The sequence below is a fragment of the Bacillus rossius genome, chromosome 3, assembly GCF_032445375.1.
Source record: "Bacillus rossius redtenbacheri isolate Brsri chromosome 3, Brsri_v3, whole genome shotgun sequence".
Taxonomy (NCBI): Eukaryota; Metazoa; Arthropoda; class Insecta; order Phasmatodea; family Bacillidae; genus Bacillus; species Bacillus rossius.
Window position 1 is genome coordinate 60,274,962 of NC_086332.1, and position 17,638 is coordinate 60,292,599.

At 34.7% G+C, this 17,638-nt stretch overlaps 1 protein-coding gene across 2 annotated transcripts in view; it reads left to right on the top strand.

Moving 5' to 3' along the window:
- The window catches only part of LOC134530761 (bromodomain adjacent to zinc finger domain protein 1A), a 158,831-nt gene that overhangs the window by 94,955 nt on the left and 46,238 nt on the right, over positions 1–17,638 (top strand). Inside the window, exons 20-22 of one of the 2 annotated variants that reach the window (XM_063365909.1) lie at positions 5,084–5,208; positions 9,402–9,577; positions 12,327–12,434. In XM_063365909.1, coding sequence (XP_063221979.1) covers positions 5,084–5,208; positions 9,402–9,577; positions 12,327–12,434 — 409 coding nt within the window. The remainder of the gene's footprint in view (positions 1–5,083; positions 5,209–9,401; positions 9,578–12,326; positions 12,435–17,638) is intronic. The other variant, XM_063365910.1, reaches the window with a different exon arrangement.

The following is a 17,638-nucleotide window of genomic DNA, read 5'->3' on the forward strand; positions in this document are numbered from 1 at the left end:
CAATTATACAACTTACAGTCTTTACAATGGTCATTTTCATCATATCCTACATACCACACACTAAACACCTGCCAAAGTTTGTAAATAAAAAACCAACATTATAAAACAAAAATTACTTTTACAATAATAATATTAACTCAGGTATGGAGTTACATTAGAAAGGTGAACACATTATCATTATAGCTTTTAGCTAAGCACTTTTTTAATACAAAAGACTTAAAAACTGGGTGTTGTGCAAATGCGGAAACGCATCAGGAATTTTGCGTTGTCGCTTTTAAATGTGTGATTATTCAGCACCAAGTAAATACAGTTAAAATTTGGCGCAATTAATCTTGCTGTTTTTCAGAATTTTAACAAAACTGAAGTAGTGTGACTAAAATATTTTTAGTACAAGTATTCTCCTTTGTTAATAGTGATCTATACCCATCAAAAGAATGCATCTTGGTTGGAAGAGAGAGGGATAAAACAGGGTGGCCACTCACCGGGAAAACCGGGAAAACCGGGATTTATCAGGGAAATCACGTTGATTGGGAATTATCAGGGAAATGTCAGGGAATTTTTTTTAATACCGGGAATTATTTGTCATGTATATTTCCGCAGAGCTGCCAACCATTACAGATTTTCCGTAATTATTACGGATTTATCACGGAATTACGGAACATCGCTGGTTTATTACGGAAACAAGGCTTTGTGCTGCATGGTAACGGAAAAAAAAAATTCCGTTTCTGATGTGCGTGTTTCGTGAACGTAGTTCGAATACATCACGTGATTGCGCAGATAAAGGAACTAATAAATGTGCGCATGTACTGTCGAAATAAGTAGATTAATTCTTGTGTTTTGTAATATAAATTGTATGGTATTACGTCCTTTGTACGATACAACTGGTACATATTCTCGGACTTATCGTTTGTTAGCTACTTACATCACGATAATTTTTGTACGGTACTTTGGCTAACCTGTGTTTTATTTACTTTCTTGAAAGCCATTTTTTTCATCAATGTGTTTTTGTCGTGTCTACAGACGTGAAACCTTTTTATGTTGTTCGATAGTGTTGTGTTCTTCAGTACCGGTTGTAGAAATGAAGCGTGTGACAGAACAATGTGTATCTGGGGCAAAAAAAGAGCACGTTATTCTTCAGAACTTTTGACCAAACTATTCAAAAGAATGGCCATGCTTGTCATTTTAAAATGTTTCGGAACGCCACGCGTTTTGTAATGTATGCACGTGTGACTTTTTGATTGCACATGGTGGAAGGGATGAACTGTAGACGGCATATTGAATCAAAGAAACATGCAGAACATTTTAAAGCCGTGACGAGCAATAAATCTATATCGTCGTTTTTCGCTACATCTGAAGAAACGAAAGTAACAAACGCAGAGTTATTGTTTACAAGTTTTCTGGTAGAATACAATTTACCGATAGCAGTAGCCGATCATTCCGGTAATTTGTATAGAGCTATGTTTCCGGACTCAAAAATTGCACAGAAATACAGCTGTGCGAGAACAAAAACATCTGCCTTAGTGGAGTATATGGCTGGTGAAACTAAAAGTGAAATTGTTGAATCTTTAGTAAGTGGACCATTTGCTTTAGCTATCGTTGGGAGTACTGATTGTAATGCAGTGAAGATTTATCCATTAGTTGTTTCATTTTTAAATCAAACACAAGGTAAAATTTGCACTGTACTGTTATCACTTGTTGAGAGTACAGACAACACATGATCTGGTATTTTCTCTGTGCTGAATAAGGTATTTGAACGTTTTGGAATTTCTTGGAAAAATTGTGTTGTGTTTGCATGTGATAATGCCAATACTATGATTGGCACAAAGATGTGGCATTTGTTAAAGAAAAACATCCCGCTATTGTTGTGCAAGGCTGCTCATGTCACCTCGTTTATCTAGCTGCTAAAAAAGCCAGTGCACAGCTAACAATTAGCATTGTGACATTTTTGGTTAATATTTTCTATTACTTGGAAAAAAGTTCAAAATGCCAGAATCATCTGAAAGTGTATCAAGAGGTATGTGAGGCAAAGTCACACAAAATCTTGAAATATGTTAGCACACGTTGGCTCTCTCTCCTAGATTCAGTTGACAGAGTGCTGGAACAATGGGATGCACTAAAGCTATTACAGTAGAACCTCGATGATACGTTCCCGTTTCATACATTTTCCCGTGTCATACGCCGATTAATTTCGGTCCCGTCGAAAGTACTATATTTACAATGGTTTACTTTCCCGGAACATACACTTATAAAACCATTAATTTCCCGTTTCATACGTTTTTGCGAAGCGGAAAAGTCCTAAAATCCACAAATTTTTTTTATATTCCTCCTTATAAACTCAGTTTTAATGCTTTTATTTTGAAAAACGATCATTGTTTACATTTGCAAACGTAAGAAAATAACTATCACACCATAGATATGGATAGTATCAGGAAGACTGTGCACTTCGCTAGTAGCATCTATGGCCAGCACCAAGCGAGACTAGTGGCGCAAACAAGAAATGATCATGAAAATGGTGCACGTGCTTTACCAAGGCACGGATCTCATATTTTGTGCAGTCGTTTATCTTTGAACTGAATATATCCGTTTGTTATTGTTTTTTTACGATTGGATTGTTTTGAATTTTACGTTTCTCAAGTTAAAATTTATTGAAAATTGTTCTGTTGCATAAAGTTGTTTGTAAAATGTAATAAACAAGCAAAAATTTCTGATTTTTTTTTACAATAGCCTAATTTTTTTAATTTCTAATTTAGTCTTGGTGACTTTTCCCCCCCTCCAAGAAAGGACTTCATAACATTTTTTAAGGCCACTGTTTCTCATGTCAGCTTTACTTGATTATGGACTGTATTTTACATTTCTGGTGGTTTTATTATATGTATAATATAATGATGAATTCATATCTTTCATTAATATAATGCAATTATTTACACATATATATTTATGTTTAATCTGGCACTGTGCTGATATGTTGGATTGGAAAAAAATTTCATTATTGCCATTCCCTTTTCATACACTTTCCCGCATCATACACCATTTTTGTGCCCTCCGTTGAAAAGTGTATGACAGGGGTTCTACTGTATTTTGTAGTGATCCTTAAAAGAGTCTTCAACTTCACAGTATGAAAATGTAAAATCTCTAATGCAGGATCCACTTATGAAACTTTACTATTATTTTCTTAGCAGTTCACTTCCTGTTTTCAACCAAGTAAATTTATTTCTCCAACAGGATGCTCCTGTGATACATGTATTGCGGAGAAAACATTTTGGTTTATTGACAATTTGCTTGTTTGCTTTATCATTATCATTATAATTTATAATTATCATAAATGAAAACTGTAGTGTGCATTTGAAATTGCTGCAATTTGTAACAAGATATGCTAGTGTGTATTTAATTAATTTTTATTTGTGATTTGTGAAGAGCCATAAAACAAAACAGACTGCAGGTCATTGAAAGGGATGATATAATGTTAAGTGACATTTAAAATGTATGTTATTTAACGAACTTCCGTATGTATATAATGAAGAAAATACAGCAGGGTGCTAAAACGTGAGTAATCTCTTTCTATAATATTATATTATTTCATCAAAAGAATGTTTTTTTTTTTGTAATTGTAAATATCAGGGAAATTTTGAATTTTTAATCAGGGAAATCAGGGAATATTTTTGGTGACTGTGAGTGGCCACTATGTAAAAGGGGGGTGGCTGGGGAGATAACGATGGCTCTGGTTGAAGGAATGACTGTTTACAGGATAAGCAGCTGCTAGCAATTCATTTCTCTCTCTTCCAATTGCAGAGCCGCAAAAACATACAACTTATTCTGTTAAGTTAGGAAAAACTAATAAAAAATAAATACAATTGTATCATGCAATTATAGAATCCATCGTTTAAGCTTTTTTAATGTTTTTTATTTAAGTGTAAAAAAAAGCTGATAGTTAAAGCTTAGCATGGTTTGTTTTCTCTTCAATGGATGCTGTTAGTTTAAAAGGTGCCAAGGTTTTTTTTTTTACCCCCTGTGACACCAGATGGCCCTTTTTTTTAAGGGTCAGGCTGGAAAAGGATAATTGTCTGAGCTGTCAGCTGGTACAATTACTACCCTATGATGGAGGGAGGAAAGGAGGGTGGGCTGGCATAAGGGTCAGCCACTGTGTATTATCTAGACTAAAAACATGTCGGGAGCATCAGGATATATGATACTTATTTCTTAGAGTTTGTGGCTTAATGTGTGTGTGTGAGTGTGTGTGTGTGTGAGAGTGAGCTCAGGCCTTTCCACTCCCCCTTTTCCTCCCCTCCCTCTTCTCTTGCATTGTATGCTAGAAATTAAGTAAGTCTGGAAGCAGACAGAGAAGTACCGGCAACAACAGTGTCATGTTGCTTATGCGCCAGTATCCTGAGCCACTGTACACAAATTTTTTCCTTGTTATCTTCCAAGCAGCTTTGAAATTATATAACAGATGACCGATAATATTGGTTTTATTTTACCAATAGCTGATATAAAGTTCAGATTATACAGATAAACAATATTTGCTATCAGATATCGGGCCATCGCTACGTTGTTTTATCAGCTGCTATTTCCTTGAATGTCATGTATAAACAGAAGTATCTTAATCTTAGTGGTTTGAATTTTATCCTTAAAAAAAATTATTTTGTAGCATATTATATTTTGTTGCTATTCTGCATACATATACTTATCATTCATTTTTATTTACTCTGTAATTGTCACATACATGTAAATAGCTTTATATAAAAGTTTGTTATTCCCAATTTTGATTGGTGTTATGTTACTAGGATTGTAATTTATAAAAAAAAAAATTTTCAATACTCATGTATAAATTTAAAATAAGATTATTAGTTGAGTTCCTGTATTGCGACAGTGTGAATTAAATTTTTCATTTGGTCCTGAGATTTTTTTTTTTTTAAATCTGGAGATGCAAAATTGAGGTGTTAATATGTTAAACTATAAAATATGTTTAATAAATTGGGTTTATTTTCATGAACAACATAACATAAGCATATTGCAGTATGTTATGAGTGGATAAAGATGCAGTTTGAGTGAAGTTTGTTGTATTTTTTGTTGTGTGATTGTCCAGAGGGTACCTCAAGGTGATTGGTTTTGTGATAAATGCCGCCCCAAGGAAAAAGAGAGATCCTCGAAAAAAGTTAAAAAACCTTTCTCTGAAGAATATGCTGAGGATAATGATACAACTGAGACCAGGTTTGTATGACTTCAACTACTGCTATCAGCAGAAATGCTCTGAGTTGCATTGGCCATAGCTTAATGTTTGTTAACATTTTAACTTTTACATTAAATGTTTTGTTGACTAAGACTTGCAGTTGTTTCATGCATTCAGTAAAATCTAAGCATGTTTTGGACCCCCGAAACCCTGAAACCATCACACTATAAATAAGGGTACCATATGCTACCTGCTCCCTTGTAATACACATTTTATAGCACTGGCCTTATTTCACTTACTAGCCACCACTGTAGTCACTAGATATTTTTGTTTACAAGACAATGAAGGAGTGAATAACACCTTTATAGTAACTATATTTAATTAGCTCAAATTCATGATATTAATTGCTCTTTGCAACTTTGAGTATAGATATGTATGTTTTTTCTCTAGTCAACTGAATGAATTTCATGTAGTAATTTCTCAGTTATTTTGACTTTGCTTGTTTATTTAAAAACACATTTTGATAACCAATAAAAACTGGGTTTACTAAATAAACAAATTATTAAATTCAATGTGTCGTGATTATGAAGACTAGTCCTATTCATTAAAGTGTTACAAACATTGCTACAGTAAAAAAAAAGTATGTATACTGCATAATTTGTTAAATATGAAAACTTTAGTTTCAACTGTAATATTAAGGATAGTAAAGAAATGGATTTGAGGCATATGCTATGATGGCTGATAGTAGTTTAGTCTCAGTTTAGTAGAACCTTTAAAACTGTGTCTTAGGGCTTCTGGCTTTGGGTGTGCATATATGTGTGCATATCTGTTCATTTTCAATGTTTGTTTATAAATAATGGAGACTTATATTTCACCCAAAATATTGTTCAAATATTAGTTCAAGGCTTTAAGTATAATCTAAAACACTTGTAAAGCCACAGGCCGGAGTGGCATACCGAATAGGATGGTGCAATGGACCCACCCTATATCACTCGTTATTGGCCCACATGAAGTGAAAACACGATAACGTGTTTGTTGCAGTAAAGTCATATTAGCGAAGTCATAGACACTAAATAAGAGCAGACATGCACAATTTTAATGCAGTATTAAGCTTCCGTCAGTCACAGCTGCGAAAGTTGGATCATTTTAAGCTGGACTTCACAGACTTTTAACATACCAAAAACCATCATGCACTGCACCTTGTGCCTCCAAACTCATTTAAAGTTTGAAGCGCCGTGCCGCAAAAGCATCAACCAGTCACATGTTGACATTCAATAATGTTAGAAAAAACTGTTAAATGGTCATTAAGTTTATAAATTGTGGTTAATGTAATAAAATACTATTTGTTTCCAAACATCACAAAATAAATAATAAATAGCATTTGCAGCACAATATAGTTTGCAAATTGTTATTTCTCACATGCAAACAAACAAAACACTTTGCAGCTGGTTGCCTTAGCGATGGTGAACCATAAAGTACTGTGTTTTATCGGATAATCGTCGCACATTTTATACTAAAATCAAGTTTGAAAAGTAGGGGTGCAACATTTATGCTGGGAAAAAAATTTATTTTGGGTAAAGTTATTCATAATAACAAAACCCATTCATGGAGAGTACTTTTATTTTAAAAAGTGGACTATACAAGAGCACGCCAAACAATTTAAATGATTAGTCATGCAACAAAAAAAAACCTTTCTTCAACTTTAAATAGAAAAAGAAAATCTGTGACCCGAACGCAAGCCACTTGAATCTGTGATGTGAACTAATGCGTAACTATTGTCGTAGTACACACTCACCACGAAAGAGTGCGGGCCATCAAATGTAGTTAACTCAGCACTCGACAGAGAGCACGCGTTGCTTGCAATCGGCAAGATATCAATATCGATATTCAACTTTGTGTGCGCGCTCTTTACGGGAAGCAACATAACCAAACATAAATGATGCCAACTAGCGCTGGCTACATTTTTATAAGCGGTACACCGCGGCGATGCAGACAAACAGATAAAGGTTATAACGTTCAAACACCTTTATAAGAAAATTTACACATCAGACAACTTCGTATTTCCGTTAATTAAATAAGTGAGTGATAATGTCCGAATAAATATTAGATTTATACTTTAAAATACTTCTTATATAGAGAAAAAAATAGGTGAGTGTACTTATGTACGTGCGTGAGAAGTTATACTTCTTTGGCATCATTAAAAAATAGTTTTTATTTACATGCAAATAATTAATTACAATAAAATAATAAAAGGGCTGGAAAAAGTTAGTCAACACAGTCAATAAAGTTCAGTTTAAATTTGAAAAATTAAATAAATAAAAATTTAGAGAATAATAAATATATGTATATAAAATAATTTTTACTAAATATTATAAGATTCTTAATTTTAAATATTTATTATTGATTATTTAATATTTTAAAAGAAAATAAATAAATTTAATAATAAATTCAAAAATTTAATTTAAGTTTATTCATTTTTTAAATATTTATTATTTTCTTAATTTAATATCCGCTTTACATTTTTATCAAAAAGTTTTCATTAAATTTGTTCTTTATTTTTTAAATTTTTATTATTTATTCAATTTAATAATAAATATTATAAATTAATACTTTAATTTGATGTTTAATTTTTTTTATCACAAATTTTTTATTGAATGTTTTATTAAATTTCTTTCTTTCTTTTGTAAATATTAAATAATCAATAATAAATATTTAACAATAATATTTAGTATTAGTTATATTAAATAATAATATTTTAATTTATATCAATAAATAATACATACGGATAGTTAACCTCAATTATATTGGAGCACTTGAAAAGAGTAAAGGCACAATTTTTTTTACTAATATTTACGAATAGTAAAAAATATTAATCAAAATATTAAATTTAAATCACTACTGAATATAATTTATTAGCACATATATAATTCGCACTTGTATGAAACTAAAACACGTGTTGTGAATGTATAAACTAGAAACATGTGGATAAATATTATAAATATGAAAACAGTGATCAGAGGCGACGAGTGTGCCAACATCAACCTGTTAATTTTGTGTTACAGTGATGCGTGCGCATCTTAAAATTTCACACTCATAATTTTTTCATAACGCGCCTAAAGAAGTATAACTTCAAAAAAAGTAAACAGAAGAAGTACCTACCGCCAAGTTTGAACCACGGCCCTTCAGCATATCGACCGCCCAGTACAACCACTGCTCTGACAGAAGGTTACGAGGAAAATGTGTATTATATTTGATGTAATACCAAAATAATGTGTTTTTTTTTTTAAACCTTGGAATTTAATCTTTACTATGTATTTTAGTTTACCAAAATAAATTCCATGGTAATTTCACTATCATAAAGTTTCATTTGGCATACCAATACGTTTGGTATGTCCCCTAATGTGGGTTTATGTTCATACACGTGGGTCCGCCATCTTCCTGTGAAAATATCGTCACATGGTGCGCGCGCAGCTTCAAACTGTTAATTTTGTGTTACAGTGATGCGCGCGCATCTTAAAATTTCACTCTCCATCATTTTTTCATAACGCGCCTAAAGAAGTATAACTTCAAAAATACCCACACAAAGCGCTCTGATTCTAATAGCGGGACCCAAAACATCATGCAACGTTTACGCAAGAGGTATTTTTTATCCAAATTTTGATGCCCTAAAATATTGGTGCGACGATTATGCGATAAAACAGGATAAATAAACCAGTTTTCCACACACTGAAATACTGTAAACATACCTAACATTGAGTAATGAGATGTGCTGTAAAAATAAATTCACCCCCAAAGGAGATTCAAGAATACAAGTCTGCAATACTGGCAATTTCAAATGATAATATGAAGATAAACCTTTTGTAAAGAACTTATCATTCATATAAATCCTGAAACTTATGTAGGTAAGGTTTTTAAATATTGAGTAGTTTTCAAACCTGTGTAATGTTAGAATTGTTTGCTAGATGGATTAGGGTGTTTCTGTAAGTGTTAGCTAATTTTGTTGAATCTAGTATTTAGCGTAAAATTTATTGCATTTCTTTTATGCAAGTTTTTTTCTGTGTGCATAAATGTAATTATTGATGAGTGTGCTTGGAAGTTGCAGCACAGTAGTCATTTAGTAATTTAAAATACAGTTGACATTACTTTAGTTAAAAAAATTATTTTAATCATTTTATTTTTTAATTTACATCAAAAATATTAGCATAATATTTGTTATTTTATTTTGTGCAATCAGACATTCAGCAGCAGTATGTGATTCATGTGGCTGTGGAGGCAGATTGCTGGCATGTGTGAATTGCTCTCACACTTTACATTTCACATGTATCACTCCCAGTCTGAAGAAAATGCCAAAGATTTGGAAATGTGATAGATGCCAAAATAAAGCTCACCGTTCCAGGAAGAGGAAAGCAGGTACGTTTATCATGGTTCAGTTATAATTATGTTGTACTATACAGCACTGATTAAACTTGATATACAGTCCACACACATTGTCTATTGAATTAACATCGCCCATTTGACCCACTTTGCTTCATTATGATTTTTTTTTTCTCTTCAAATATTGTATATTATAATATCATATTTAATTTAAGTGTGCCATTCATAACCTTCAGCAAAACTTAACTGTCCCAAGTTATTTCTAACTAAAAACTGTTTTGTGAAAAAAAAAAAATATATATAATATTTCAATAAGCTACGTATTCATGAATTTTTCAATGCATCTTTGATGGTATGAAAATATTAGATTATCATCATCAGAAACTGTGGTTGTAATATATTTAATATAAGTCCAGTTATAGTAATTTATTAATTTATTCTGTGCGGATAAATCTGCGCAGATATTGTTAAATTAAATATTATTTGTTCAGTTTTACCACTTTCAGTAATTTATATTTCTATTAAACATTGTGTTAGACTAAGACAGTTCTAAATAATGTATGCTCTTTGACTTAAGATGATCCATTTGAACTGCAATAATAAGACTGTTCTGAGGACTTACAAACTTGGCAACAAACTTTTTTTATTTTTTACATATAAACAAAAACTATTTCAGTATGATTTTATTTAACTTTAAAGACATTTTAGCATTTTCATGCTACTAAAGTCAGTGTTGTCTATCTGCTTCGTCTGGCGATGAGTCATTAGCAAGGCAGAACACCAATCAGCATCAAGTATTTTAAATTTAAGGAAGTTTCAAATTATTTGATTTACACTAATCATAGTCAGTGTTTCAACATAAGACATTGTTTAAACTACATCCTTACCAAAATAATAACAATCAGTAATCAGGGAATTGCATTGAACTTATAATTACTTGTGAATTTTGAGTATAACTCATATTACGTTAAATGCAATGAAATCAGCCATGGACTAACGGTTTTCAACTTCTCATGTAACCACTGAAACTATCTAGCCGGAGCAAAACATATAAAATTTGTGTGAATATTGTTACGAACGCAGACAGGACCACAACACGCGCCAGGTTCGGAGCTGGCTGGTTGGCCCGCATGGCCACTGACGTACGCGCCATCCATTGACGTAAGGCATGCCACGTGTGCCTGCCCGGAATACAAGGGTCATCACTACTCCCTCCCCCCTCTTCTCCCCGCCGTTATCAATCGCTGAGCGACCTTTGGGAATTCTGCAGGCCGCCACATGAAGTGGCGTAACATTATGATATGAAAAATATATGGTAACAGCAATTATTTATATAACTGTCCCTAACATCCAGGGTTTCACAAATTTGCCATATAACCATATAACAGCGAGTAACACAAACAGATTGTTGTATAATGATTAATGTTTTTATTATTTTACTTTTTTGTGTGATGATATAAAATTATTTTATATGTAGCCTTTGTGCCAAAAATATTTATGTACGTGTCACTTCAAGAAACATCTTCCTTGTTAAAGTTAAAATTATTATTCTTTTTTAATTAATGTATATTTGCAACATGCCCACCGACAGTTGGAGAACTTTTGAGATGGACACGACATATATACAGTCAAACAAATGGATATGATTAGCATTGCCTTGACTGATAATACTAATATTCAAATAAAACGGACCGTAATGGTAAGGAATCCTAGTTAATAATCACACTTGTCTATTGTCTCTAATTAAGTAAGATGGTTATACATAATACACATAGTGAACTTAGATACATAATGTTACTCTCTATTTACAACTATTCCTATTAATATTAAATTTCCAATTGTGGTTTTACATAAATCACAATACAAATGTTCTAAACTGGTATGTAAAGCACGGGGAAAAAGACAATCTGAGAAAATATATGTTTAATTAACCAACTGTACAATGGTTTTGTAAAGAATATATAGTGGTAAGCATTAAAAATTGGTTGCATATTTGTCAGTAAGTGGTGGTGTGATTGTTATAGAATTAAAGGGGTTTTCAAGCTCTCTTAGCTCTGTAATAGCGTTTTTAATTTTTGCAATTATTTTAATGTTTTTAGACTTTTTTTTAAATTATTAATTTAACGAAATGTACATTACTACACAATCCAATAAATTGATCAAAATGTTTAATAACCATGCTAGAACAGACTGCATTTTAAGTACGTACTTCCAAACTAAAGTCTGTCCCTTAATTGTTGTTTTTAAATAATGATTTTTAATGCTGTAAATCAACATTGCTTTTGAAGTAAAATTTTGTATGGTTCTACTTAAATACAGAGAAAGTTGTTTTGTTATTAAGTCTCAGTCTCGTACACCAAGTTGTTATTCCATTTTTATGACATTAGTTTGTTAAAGGCTATTCCTGCAAATTAATTATTATAGCATTTTTATAGACATTAGTTTCATATTTTGCCACCCTATTAACTGAATGTTATTTGGGAGCTGTGAAATGTCACTGAAGTGATGATTTTTTACTGCTATTAGATAACACTTAGTAAACATCTGGTGGCAATATGAAAGAAAGCTATTGTGGTGAATTGACAGAAGTATACCTTCAATAAAGGCAATGATGAGAGAATGAAATAACTAACATATGTAGTGTGTGAGACTAGTGTTGTTGATTGGTAGTACTTGGGAGAGTGCAGGTGGATGGTATGGACCAGTTGTAGTAGGGGGCTTGCATGTGATGCTGGACGAGTAGTGGTAGCCATAGTTTGTGTACTGTTGACTTGTTGCTCTGCAGGAAATGGGGAGGAGGAACCCCTCCCACGCCAGCGACGATGTTGTGCAGCTGTCGCTGTTGCCAACATTTCAAAGTTTGCTCGGCGACTCCGCAGCGAATCATGGGATGGTTAGTCCACCATGTTGATCGTTTCAGCACCCTTTATTTTTTCGCATTTGGTGGCTGTCAGCTTCTTTAATTTTTTTCCCGTTCTACGTTCAACTAACCCTTTTGCAAACCTAACAATGTTTTAATACCAGTGTTGTGATTTTGGTTTTTTTTTCTTTTGTATATTAAGAGTCTTGTGATGATACTACAAGTTAAGAAAAGGATTTGGGAAAGGGGGGGGGATTCCTGGATGGCTGTTTTCTTTTGCTGTATGATATCATTAAACTATGGTTTGTTCTGAAGCTCTGCACACCGTATGTGTCCAGAGCACCATAAAAAATGTGCTACAAAATTTTTTTAACCATTATCACCTGAACTTAAATGGTGTAATTAGGCATACATAAGTGAAAGAGACAAGATTGCAAGTGGACAGTTGCGAACAGTCACAGAAATAAACATGCATGCTGATGGGCTGGGTGTGTAAGGGTTGCATTTGCTATCCTTTAACAATATACTGGAGCACTGCACTGTGTATTTGTGTGTTGCTGTAACATGTAGTTAGTTAGGTAACTTTGCCTCTCTCAGGATACTGCTGTGTTGCCTAAGTGTTGTGCTCGCAATTTTGTTGCAGATGTTCTCCAGTTATAGTACATTCCAGCAAATCTGAACTTTTTTTTTGTTTAATCTTTCTAAGTTGATTTGTTTTAGGTCTAGAATTCTTTCAAATATGAAATACCTTGTCCCAATATGTTTTCAGTATGACAGGTAAAGTTCAAGTTTCAGGCGCGAATATTCCATGCCACCAAGGGTATTGTCGGTTTCCCTACTTTCAGTAGGGATAAAATTCCATCTTAATTTGATGCTGAATCTGTTATTTGAATACATTGATTCGATAGAATTACAATGTAGCAATCCATCGTCTGTTGTCCACTTCTTACTCTGAAACTCGGAGCTCTGCTGTCTTTGCATGTTCCAATTGTAACCAAAGCCATGCAGCCCGACCCTAGAACCAGACCAGCGTTCCGCTTCCCTTGTGCCAATAATAAACGGGTGTGTGCTACAAATTAACGTTTTGTTAAAGACTGGTGTTTTCTAAAAATGCCAACTTTATAATGGCATAATGCAGAAAACATCTTTACTATCTTCAACGCGCAAAATGGATTGTTGAAAATTGGTGATACATGTAAACTCATCCATCAGCGTGTCTTAGTCACACGGGTCATACAGTGCAAGGGGACAAAGAGCTGACTTTGCTTCCTCCAGCCATCCAAACAGAGTGGAGGGGAAATTAGGCTAGAGCAGCTGTAGCTGTGTTTGATAAGTTTCTCTCTACATCTTATGAGACATTTGAAAATGAAAGTTCTTAAATTTTAAGTGTGAGACCAGCTCCTGACATAATGCATATGTTTACTAATGCTATTGAATATCAGGGATTTCGAAAAACATTTAGAAAAAAAGATTTTACAGCTCTCAACTACCTTAAGTGTTGGGGAACACAATAACACAATATAAATTTAAATTTTGTGGGCCTGGTTTAATGTGCACTAATCAGAAAAGATGTACTATATTAATTTATTAATTGTTGGCATAAGTTGGTTAGTACAATTTTTCGTTTTGTGGCATTGTATAATGCTGACATTATGCATACCTATATATTATATACATTTATAAATATATTTAATAATAATTACACTTTTGCACTTTCATATTTACTGTCATGAATTATTATAAAGTATAAAAAACGGTTAAGTTATGTATCTTGAAGCTCAGCCATTTACCGATGAATTTTCCTAATACACCTATCCCTCACTTAGCACAACTCATTCGTTCCTAAAAATGCCCGTGTTGTTTGAAATTGCGTATTCTGAAGCATTAGTTTCCATAAATAACAAGGCTAATTTAATTAGTGTGTTCCAAAATTGTCTAGGAAAATATACTTTACATAATATAAATCCGTAGAATAACTCTCAACTATAAATATGTCACACCATTAATCTTTATATGCCTCCTATCGCACTTTGTATGACAAATACGACACCGCATAACAGGAGATGCGTGGTTATGTACTTTATCGTCAGTCGGCTAGCTGACTTGCCCACCCGGGCGTGACCTTCAACTTAAGCCCTATTATACAAAGAACTAACGCATTTTACAAAATAACAATAATTTATTTTGCCCCTCAGATTTTATAAACCATGTCCATAGGTTACAAAGAACGGTGACAAAAACAAATAGTTCAAGGCCTTATACAGTTTTTAGTTCGTGCTAGAATAATCCCTAACCGACCTAAGTGTCCGCCACTGTTACTGACGATTTTGTCGATCCCACCTCAATATTGCTATTTTCCGGGCGCCCGCGACAATGGGTTCGTTGCGGCAGAGTTGCTGCTGTTTACGATGTTCCTCTTCGGCTACACGGCTGGGGCGGTGTGTTCTCGACAGATCTCTCCTTCCAGTGCTGCCCTGATGGGTCAACGACCAGGATACCCATATGCTTGTTCCCCCGATGACACGACCCGCCCTCCTGTGGAACTGTATGGTTCCCGGGTCACCCTGTGTATGCTGCACGACTTCAGACCTGGTCTGCACGTGCCATGTCACAGCCATTCCCTGGTGACGGTCCATGCAAGCCGACCCTTGACCATCACTCGTCAGCCCTACACCGCTATTCTGCCGGTGACCACTGCGTCCTTCCGCCGTCGCTCCGCCACCTTCTCTCTTTCTTGCTGCTACAATATGGCCCGGCCTCCGCCAGACTGCGCATGCGCCGTAGCCACCCGCCTGCACTCACCTCTACTGACGTCACTGGTCCCACGTGACGATCAAAATGAAAGGTATCAGTTTTATCCTCCCCCCACTTAGCGAAAAAAAAAACCTGATTGAACATAGCACTTCGCTGTACTTAGAGGTGTTACATGTTTTACAGCTCACAGAGGTGTTATACATTTCACTAACTTAATTATATACTACCACTATTGTTTCATATAAAAACCTTGCCCAGAACACAATATTGATCTCTTAACCTACTATTACATTTACATCAAATATATTATATACACATTTTGTACAAACCAGCACATAGGTTACATACATAAAGTTACCCTGACTTAGACATAACATACAGTTTTATGTGGGAGACGTGTACTTTACTCACTATAGTACCATCTGCTTGGTCACCTAATTGAGCCGTAACTGGCGTAAGCCATTTCAAGACCTTGAAGGGCCCAGCGTACTTTGGGGCTAGTTTCGCCATAAAGTTATTAGTTTTATTACTCAAAAAATGTGTTTCCACTAAAACCAGATCTCCCTTCTGTATCATGGTTTCCCTTTGTCCCTTGTTGTACTTGTCAGTGAGTTTCATCCTATATTTTCTCAAATTAGTTAAGGCTCGTCCCCAATCTTGTGTCGTAAAGGTACGATCGTCCTCATCACTAGAGATTTAACTAAAACACCAAGCGTTTAGTAGTGGATGGTACAACTGCCTACCAAAAAACATTTCAGATTAAGTTACTCCTGTGGCACTACACCTTACATTATTTAGGCACAATCCTATCTCATAAAGTCCACGGTCCCACCGAGTATGTTTGCTTGCGTCTGTTTGATAGGCCTTTAAGGCGTATTTCAAATCACGATTTGTCCTCTCCGCTACGTTTGATTCAGGCCGGTAGGCACTAATTTGGATAAATTTCACTCCCCAATTTATAGCTAAACTTTTCATTTGCTGTGAAACAAAATACGAAGCGTTGTCCGTGACCATACTTAACGGCGAAACCAAAAATTGTAAAAACTCGTTCCGTCAAATCGCAACCACATCTTTGGATCGCGTCTGCCTCATAGAAAACAATAATACAAATTTTGTACAACTATCGATGAGTAACAGGATATATTTAAATCCCGTCCTGCTCCTAGGCAAAGGTCCGAAGACATCCATATATACCCGCTTCCACGGTTTATTAGCCACGGTAGCGTGGTGTTTCCCTTGTCGCTTTTCATTTCTCGGCTTCGTTCGTTGGCAAATTTCACATTCGTGAACCCAGCACTGTACAACCTTACTAATTCCCGGCCAAAATAATTCTCGTCTAATTCTTTGCAGGGTACGTTTGCGTCCTTGTTGCTCTCCGAAAAACGTATAATGGTATTACTGGAAAGCTAACCTTCTCAACTCCCACGGCAAAAATATCACGAACTTTCCTTTCTTGTCAATTTTCTTATCAGACCACTTTTCACTACATACTCCGGGCTCCCTGTTTTCATTTTCTGGGTTATTTCCGTGCATTCGGAATCGGTGCTTTGTTTCCCCTTTAAGTCCACAAAAACCTCTGGTACTTGATTTAGTACACATAAATTCCCGATGTCGCCATTAGTTCCGTCACTATCATCCGTGACATCATCACTCACATCCGTATGCACCTCTGAAAACATCCTAGACAAACAGTCCGCGACTTTGTTATCGGTCCCTTTTATATACTTAAGCGTAAAATTGAAACGTGTTAATCGCATAACCCAGCGACTAATCCACCCTAGAGGCTTCTGGGATTTTAGTAACAACTTAACGCCTGATTATCCGTTTGAACTTCAGACGTCTTTGGCTCTAAATACTCGCTAAACTTTTCCATAGCCACCACACATGCGAAACATTCTTTTTCATACACAGTATATTTACGTTCGTTCGTATTTAGTAGGCGGCTAGCGTAAGCTACAGGTTTTTAATTCTCCATTCACCCGCTGATTTAAAACGGCCCGACCGCAATACCACTAGCGTCTGTCTGCAGAACAAAATCATTGTCATTATTAGGCAAGGTCAAAACTGGTGGTGTAGTTAGCACACGTTTTAGAGTTTTAAATGCCTTTTCCTGTTTTTCTGTCCAGATAAATTCTACTCCTTTCCTTTTCAGTAAGTTCAAGGGATCGGTCACATCCGCATATTCAGGGATAAATTTAGCATAATATCCACACATGCCTAAAATCTCCGTACTGCCTTCAAAGTTTTCGGCTGAGGGAAATTTATTACGGCTTTACCTTTTCCGGATCCAGCCTTAACTGACCTTTCGCAATAATAAATCCAAGAAATTTTGTTTGTTCCTGCACCCAGGTTACCTTCCTCTGATTTACCATCAATCCTGCCTCGCCTAAGGACTTCAATACCTACTGTTTCAATGTGCGTTTTATGATCTTCCCACGTGTTACTATAAATACAAACATCATCAATGTAGTTAAAAACAAACT